Below are 8,862 nucleotides of genomic sequence, written 5' to 3' on the forward strand. Positions count from 1 at the left end.
AATCGAATCTCCTCTCCTTCGTTTGTTCCCGGAGTCGCCTATCGATCCGAATAATCAAGGCGATGAGCGAGTCGAGATCCTTCGGTAGTTCCCGGGCTGCAAGCTCGTCCTTTACTTCCTCCGATACTCCGTGCAGGAAAAAGTCGAACAGCACTTCCGGGTTCCAGGCCCTCTCAGCTGCCAATGTGTGGAAATCCACCGCATTGTCTGCCACACTGAGGGAGTTTTGACAAAGCTGGAGTAACTTCTGGGCAGCCTCTCTCCCAGACAATGGAGCATCGAAAACTTTCTTTACCTCCGCCATAAACTCCTCCAGACTGAAGCATACGGCTGACTGTTGTTCCCTTACTGCCGTAGCCCAGGCGAGAGCCCTCCCGGACATCAGCGTTATGAGGTATGCTATCTTAGAGCGATCCGAGGGGAAGGAGGAGGGCTGCAGCTCGATGGTGAGGGAACACTGAGCGAGAACACCCGACAGGTGCCCGACTCTCCATTTAAGCGTTCCGGGGGAGGTAAGCGGGGTTCCCGGAAAACCGGAGTGGCCAGGGAGGCAGCTCTGCTAGCAGACGGGTTACTGCGTGCCAAAAGACCTGACGGACCTACTGGGTACATAACTCAAAAACATGTCTGATATGTATTGGGGTGCATTGATTTCAAAACCAATAGAAAATCTTAAAATGTATTCTAAAACTCACAACTCACTAGTGCAGAGACTTTAAAACTGGTGTAGTGTGTTCTCTCTGTTTGGTCTTGGTCAATACCAGTGCTCCAGCATTCTGTATGTTTTGCAGTTGACCAATGGCTTTCTTGGGTAGACCAGACAGGAGAGCATTTACAGTAGTCAAACCTGCTTGTAATACAAGCATGGAGTCTCTCTGTATTAGCCTGAGATAGAAACGGCCCCACCTTGGCAATATTCCTCAAGTGGTAAATAGCTATTTTGGTCACATTCCTATAATGTGTGATTTGAAATTGAGTTCAGAATCTAAAATCACACCTAGGTGTTTTACCTGGTGTTTAATCTTTATTGCCTGTGAATTAAAATGTGCGGACAGATTCACTCCAAAAATAAGTGCCTTGGTATTTTCTTGATTTAGCTGGAAGAAGTTGTGAGTCATCCAAGTCATTATTACATCACTAATATAGTCTAATAATGTATCTGTGAGCTAAAATCCTGAGCTAAAATCCTCATGCCTTCTGTTAAAGCTGCCAAGTTGTAACATACACAGTGCATTCGGAAATTAGTCAGACCCCTTCATGTTTTCCACATTTTGCTACATTACAGCCTTATTCTAAAATGGATTAAATTGTACTTTGTTGAAGCAAAGTATTGGGTATGACACTACAAGCGTGGCACAATTGTATTTGGGGAGTTTCTCCCATTCTTCTCTGCAGATCCTCTCAAGCTCTGTCAGGTTGAATGGGGAGCGTCGCAGCACAGCTATTTTCAGTTTGGGAAAGGCCCTTTCCTGTTTCAGCATGACAATTCCCCAATGCACAAAGTGAGGTCCTTCCAGCAATGGTTTGTCGAGATCGGTGTGGAAGAACTTGACAGGCCTGCAAAGAGCCCTGACCTCAACCCCATCGGGATGAATTGGAACACCGACTGCGAGCTAGGCCTAATTGCCGAACAACAGTGCCAGACCTTGCTAATGCTCTTGTGACTGAATGGAAGCAAGTCCTCGCATCAATGTTCGAACAGATAGTGGAAGGCTTTTCAAGAAGAGAGGAGGCCGTTATAGGAGTAGAGGGGTTACCAACTACATATTTTTTATTTTATTTTACCAGGTAAGTTGACTGAGAACACATTCTCATTTACAGCAACGACCTGGGGAATAGTTACAAGGGAGAGGAATGAGCCAATTGTAAGCTGGGGATGATTAGGTGACCATTATGGTATGAGTGCCAGATTGAGAATTTAGCCAGGACACCGGGGTTAACACCCCTATTCTTACGATATTTGCCATGGGCTCTTTAAGTGGCCATGCATTTAACGTCCCATCCAAAAAACAGCACCCTACACAGGGAAATGTCCCCAATCACTGCCCTGGGATATTTTTTGCAGACCACAGGAAAGGGTGCCTCCTACTGACCTTCCAACACCACTTCCAGCAGCATCTGTTCTCCCATCCAGGGACTGACCAGGACCAAACCTGCTTAGCTTCATCCAGTGTCCAGAAACCTTATTTGCGTTATATGCAAATATGTGCCTATTTAATGACATCGCCTAATTTGCATACTGTAATACAATATTTCAGAAAAATAGTATCTTTGTGTCCACATTCAAAAAATACCCTATTAGGGTTTGGTGCCTGGCCTTAACCTGTGAGTCTTTCAATTTACTTGATATACAGCCCAGATAAAACATTGGGTTCCATGGAAGTTGTGGGAACGTACTGTAACGGTTGTCGTCTTCCTCTTCTGAGGAGGAGTAGGAAATATCGGACCAATATGTAACGTGGTAAGTGTTCGTCATATTTATTACACTGAAGACAGGAAACAAACGAACAAGCGAATAAAGAGAAACCCGAATGGTCCCGAATGGTGAAAAACACTGAACACTGAAATGAAAAATAACCACCCACAAACAAGAGTGGGAAAACAGGCTACCTAAGTATGATTCTCAATCAGAGACAACAATTGACAGCTGCCTCTGATTGGGAACCATACCAGTCCAAACACATAGAAATATAAACACAAGAACAAAACACAGAATGCCCACCGACTCATCCATAATCATCTCAATTTGGTTGAAGTCGTGGGATTGTGTAGGCTAGGTCATCATCAGCCCAAATCAGATGGGATGGCGTATCGATGCAGACTGCTGTGGAAGCCATGCTGGTTAAGTGTGCCTTGAATTCTAAATAAATCACAGACAGTGTCACCAGCAAAGCAACCCCCCCCAAGTCTCTTCTTATTGGTGTCCTTTAGTAGTGGTTTCTTTGCAGCAATTCGACCATGAAGGCCTGATTCGCACAGTCTCCTCTGAACAGTTGATGTTGAGATGTGTCTGTTAGTTGAACTCTGTGAACCATTTATTTGGGCTTCAATTTCTGAGGCTGGTAACTTTAATGAAGTTATCCTTTGCAGCAGAGGTAACTCTAGGTCTTCCATTCCTGTGGCAGTCCTTATGAGAGCCAGTTTCATCAGAGCAGTTTTTGCGACTGCACTTGAATAAACATTGACTGACCTTCATGTCAGTACTGTTGTTTCTCTTTGCTTATTTGAGCGGTTCTTGCCATAATATAGACTTTAACCAAATAGGGCTATCTTCTGTATACCAACCCTACCTTGTCACAACACAACTGATTAGCTCAAACGCATTAAGAACTAAATAAATTCCACAAATTAACTTTTAACTCTTAATTTAAATGCATTCCAGATGTTTTGACATGACTATCTAATGACTGTTATTTATCGAATCTGTATTATTGTTACTCAATTAATTTAATCACGTAATAATTAACTCATTAGGAATTTGGGGCACCACAGGAGAAGTTGTTTACCGAGTTATCGTCTCCCGAATTAACTCAAGAATATATATTTTGATACCAGCCACTAACTAATAATTTCCTCATATCCGTCTCATTTTGAGACTTCGTGCAGACTTTGTGCAGACTTCGTGAATCTGCACAAACCCAAATCTTACTAATCATGCCGTACCACACAAATACATTTGATTATTTATTTACTAACAAACTAAATGATAACATAGGCTACACACACACGGTATAGGTTATTGATTCAAAACTTAATACGATGACAACAAGTCCCTAGCGGACTAACACAATATGACACTTGTTACACAATATGGGAGTTAAAGAGAGAGAAAGAGAAGCAGCACTTTGATCTGTTTGGGAACTACGCTCACAGTAGTTCTTGCCCCGAACTGCCGCCCTTTTGGGTAAGTAGTAATGCATGTATTTACGTGTTGAAGGACGTCATCAGGTATCCCTGTTGGGCCCAGACCTTCGTGGAAAGGGATCCGCTTTGTTTATTCAACTCAGACAAAAATAACGAGAATGATACGAAATGAAACAGTCCTGTCTGGTGACATACACAAAGACAGAAAATAAACACCCACAAAACACAAGTGGGAAAAGGCTACCTAGGTATGATTCTCAATCAGAGACAACTAACGACACCTGCCTCTGATTCAGAACCATACCAGACCAAACGCAAACACCACATAGAAAACGGAACATAGACAACCCACCCAACTCACACCCTGACCATACTAAAACAAAGACAAATCAAAGGAACTAAGGTCAGAACGTGACAGTGACGGTGTGAAAAGGGAGAGTTCACAGAATGTCTTACATGTGGTACTACTTATATCAAATAACACGACCCTTGCCACAACTTTGGTAACCAGGAATAGGCATAAAATAAAGTAAGTCCTATTAGGAAATAAAGTAAGTCCCAATGGTATGATAGGACTATCATACAATTATTGATGATATTACCAAAGGTACTGGCATAAAAAATAGTCATAGTGCCATTACTAAGAGTCAATTCAACAGGCATTAGACATTCCACAACCTTAGTACCGTCACAGGCAGATAGATCTGTTGTCTGATCACGCTTCCTCTGTCCTACTTTGACAAACGCGTCCTGGTGCATTTGAGACAAGTTCCGAGAGAGTGACCTATTAAAACATAACAATAGGGGCATATGTAATTACTAGGTAAGGTGGTCGCTGATCATTGGTAATCTCAAATGAAGGAAGGTACCTATCACTCCAGGATGTCAGCTCCACCCCCTAACTCATCCACATGTTGCTGAATGGACACACATCCATGAGTATCAGACCTCCAGCACCTATTTGCAGAACTAGGTACTCTTGCATGTTGATACTCAACATTCTCATCCTAATTAGTACCAAATGTGATATAGCAAAGCACCTGAGTGAGTTAGGTGTGCAATTTCGCAGGTACTTTCCTGAAATGGATAACACAAACTGGATTCGTTAGCACTTTCATGCCCTGCCTCCAGTCCACTTACCGATATCAGAACAGGAGAGCCTTATCGAAATTGCAACAAGCGTTTCTGTGAAAATGTAATTTAAATCAGAAGCCACTGTCAGATTTCTGGATTGGGCTGCCGCGCAGAGTATCCTGCCTTGGCAAATCGTGCTGTTAATGTACTGATGCCCTTTGCAGCCACGTACCTATGTGACAGTGGATTCTCGGCCCTCACTAGCATGAAAACTACATACAGGCACAGAATGTGTGTGGAAAATTATTTAAGACTGAGACTCTCTCCAATACAACCCAACATTGCAGAGTTATGTGCATCCTTTCAAGCACACCCTTCTCATTAAACTGTGGGGAGTTATTCACAATTTTTGATAAATATGTAATATGTAAGATGGTTAAATAAAGAGCTAAATTATTGATTATTATTTGTGCCCTGGTCCTATTAGAGCTTGTTGTCACTTCCCACGAGCCGGGTTGTGACAACTCACACTCATTCTTATGTTTAATAAATGTGCGTGTGTGTGTGTGGCAGGCTTACAATGATAGCAAAAAACAACCTTTGAGAGTGTGCTGACCCTGATGCTAGAGGGGGTATGCAGCTGGAGGTTGAATGTTTGAAGGGACTATAAAAAGTTTGGGAACCACTGCTCCAAATCGACCACTTTAACGACCTTTAGTGATGCCCTCTGCCTGTCCAGCCTGCAGCAAACCCTTCAAATCAAATCAAATCAAATTTGACTTGTCACATACACATGGTTAGCAGATGTTAATGCGAGTGTAGCGAAATGCTTGTGCTTCTAGTTCCGACAATGCAGTAATAACCAACAAGTAATCTAACTAACAATTCCAAAACTACTGTCTTATACACAGTGTAAGGGGATAAAGAATATGTACATAAAGATATATGAATGAGTGATGGTACAGAGCAGCATAGGCAAGATACAGTAGATGGTATCGAGTACAGTATATACATATGAGATGAGTATGTAAACAAAGTGGCATAGTTAAAGTGGCTAGTGATACATGTATTACATAAGGATGCAGTAGATGATATAGAGTACAGTATATACGTATGCATATGAGATGAATAATGTAGGGTATGTAACATTATATAAGGTAGCATTGTTTAAAGTGGCTAGTGATATATTTTACATAATTTCCCATCAATTCCCATTATTAAAGTGGCTGGAGTTGAGTCAGTGTCAGTGTGTTGGCAGCAGCCACTCAATGTTAGTGGTGGCTGTTTAACAGTCTGATGGCCTTGAGATAGAAGCTGTTTTCAGTCTCTCGGTCCCAGCTTTGATGCACCTGTACTGACCTCGCCTTCTGGATGATAGCGGGGTGAACAGGCAGTGGCTCGGGTGGTTGTTGTCCTTGATGATCTTTATGGCCTTCCTGTAACATCGGGTGGTGTAGGTGTCCTGGAGGGCAGGTAGTTTGCCCCCGGTGATGCGTTGTGCAGACCTCACTACCCTCTGGAGAGCCTTACGGTTGTGGGCGGAGCAGTTGCCGTACCAGGCGGTGATACAGCCCGCCAGGATGCTCTCGATTGTGCATCTGTAGAAGTTTGTGAGTGCTTTTGGTGACAAGCCGAATTTCTTCAGCCTCCTGAGGTTGAAGAGGCGCTGCTGCGCCTTCTTCACGATGCTGTCTGTGTGAGTGGACCAATTCAGTTTGTCTGTGATGTGTATGTGTATTTTCCTGACACCACACTCCGAGGGCCCTCACCTCCTCCCTGTAGGCCGTATCGTCATTGTTGGTAATCAAGCCTACCACTGTTGTGTCGTCCGCAAACTTGATAATTGAGTTGCCACGCAGTCGTGGGTGAACAGGGAGTACAGGAGAGGGCTCAGAACGCACCCTTGTGGGGCCTCAGTGTTGAGGATCAGCGGGGTGGAGATGTTGTTGCCTACCCTCACCACCTGGGGGCGGCCCGTCAGGAAGGAAGAAGAGAAACCCGCTGGCTGCACCGCCTCCGATAGCGTCTCTCCAGTGAGCCATGTTTCCGTGAAGCAAAGAACGTTACAGTCTCTGATGTCCCTCTGGAATGCTACCCTTGCTCGGATTTCATCAACCTTGTTGTCAAGAGACTGGACATTGGCGAGAAGAATGCTAGGGAGTGGTGCACAATGTGCCCGTCTCCGGAGTCTGACCAGAAGACCGCCTCGTTTCCCTCTTTTTCAGAGTAGTTTTTTTGGATCGCCGCATGGGATCCATTCCGTTGTCCTGTTTCAAAGGCAGAACACAGGATCCGCGTCGCGAAAATCATATTCTTGGTCGTACTGATGGTGAGTTGACGCTGATCTTATATTCAGTAGTTCTTCACGACTGTATGTAATGAAACCTAAGATTACTTGGGGTACTAATGTAAGAAATGACACGTAAAAAAACAAAAAACTGCATAGTTTCCTAGGAACGCGAAGCGAGGCGGCCATCTCTGTCGGCACCGGAAGTATTCAACACCTAGACCTGAGTCAGAACAGGCCCTGCCGCTTCAGTTCTGCCAGCTGCGAGAGCAGATCAAGTTCAAGCTGGACGACAACAAACTGGTGTGGCTGCCCTTTCACATCGGCCATATCTCCAAGCTGCGCTTACTGTCAGCAGCCCACAAAAGCTGGCCGTGCTGCCAGGGGACTTCCGAAAGTTAACTCTTGAACCTGGACTTGTTTGGTAATCTGTTAGCCTACCCCAACCCCCTGGGCCACACCATCCAGCTCACCTTTCCCCTCGCACTGCAGGAGATGGCATCCAGGGCTGTGGCCAACATCAGGTTAGTTCAATTATTAATTTCAACATTTCACCCATAAAATGCTTTTACCACGTTTTGAAGTCTAGGATCACCTGTAGTATCATGCAAGGTGTTATATAATATTTTAGCCTAAACTGTTTCTCATGTTTTGCGTTTACACCACACAGAATCCCATATGGGCCTTATCTCATCCCTGCCCACCTTTGTCAAGTGTGAACTACATCAAAACAGCAGTCAGCATGAATCTGCATCTCGTCTCTCACACTGTGGTATTGGTAGATGACATGGGAGGCACAGATGTGCCAGTGCATCACCACTTTTGCTCCCTATCGTGTTACTCTGAGTTCCTAGACTGAATGAAATGGTGACCAGCCAGTGTAGTGTAATGTCAAGGACAGTATGGAGACTTTGGACATTGTACCCGACACGTACCTTAGAACTTGTCATGTGACCACTGATCGAACATATGCTCAGGTATGTTTCGCACATATCAGTTTTACAGATTGGGAGACCAAAAATGACAAGAAGTAGTATATAATGTATGTTTGTCTGGTTTAAAAAGGTTATTTTGTGTATATAAAACATTAGTTTGCAGATTCCAAAAATGTAATTACATTTTTACTATATTGTTACAAGATTTAAAGAAATTAAAGTTGCCATCCTTATCTATCCTTGTCTCAATTAGATTATGTTTGGAGATTTAGAATTCCATTATCATCTGGTTACACCTTGTAGTAATACAAACAATGTTCAAGAAAATTATGATAACAGTAATACAATTCTTTCAAATTGTAGTATTTATTTTGGTGTGACTAATGCTCTTTGATATTCCAAGCAGACTTGACCCTCTTGGCAAGGTCAGAGTACAGCACTTTACAATTGTAGAAGCTATGCTCAAATGGTGTAACAGCACAAGGTAAGTAAAGCTAAAAACACAAGATGTAACCTTTCCCCTTTTTTAGAAAGAAGAATATGTCCCCTTTTGTAAAAAATAATGTAATGAATAACAATTATAAGAACTCTGAAATAGATACTGAAGACATGGGAGTGTTACTGGTTGCGTTTACACAGCCTGTCATCTTTTTTTCCACTAATTGTTTTTTTTAACCAATCACCTCAGGGCCCGGTTTCCAG

General features: G+C 43.3%; 1 protein-coding gene across 1 annotated transcript; it reads left to right on the forward strand.

The window, feature by feature from the left end:
• Window positions 1-389: 389 nt before the first annotated feature.
• LOC115139089 (leucine-rich repeat protein 1-like) lies at window positions 390-8,084 on the forward strand. The gene is made up of 4 exons (XM_029676257.1): window positions 390-446; window positions 7,433-7,592; window positions 7,662-7,749; window positions 7,940-8,084. The coding sequence occupies exons 1-4, from the start codon at window positions 390-392 to the stop codon at window positions 8,082-8,084; spliced, it is 450 nt and encodes a 149-aa protein (XP_029532117.1).
• Window positions 8,085-8,862: the final 778 nt, after the last annotated feature.

Source organism: Oncorhynchus nerka, linkage group LG12 (assembly GCF_034236695.1).
Source record: "Oncorhynchus nerka isolate Pitt River linkage group LG12, Oner_Uvic_2.0, whole genome shotgun sequence".
Classification (NCBI taxonomy): domain Eukaryota; kingdom Metazoa; phylum Chordata; class Actinopteri; order Salmoniformes; family Salmonidae; genus Oncorhynchus; species Oncorhynchus nerka.

Coding starts and splice junctions, on each gene's coding strand:
- LOC115139089 (XM_029676257.1), top strand. CDS start 390: ATGAGGTATGCTATCTTAGAGCGATCCGAGGGGAAGGAGGAGGGCTGC. Junction 447..7,432: donor AGGAGGGCTGCAGCTCGATG/GTGAGGGAACAC, acceptor CGGCACCGGAAG/TATTCAACACCTAGACCTGA. Junction 7,593..7,661: donor ACTGTCAGCAGCCCACAAAA/GCTGGCCGTGCT, acceptor GTAATCTGTTAG/CCTACCCCAACCCCCTGGGC.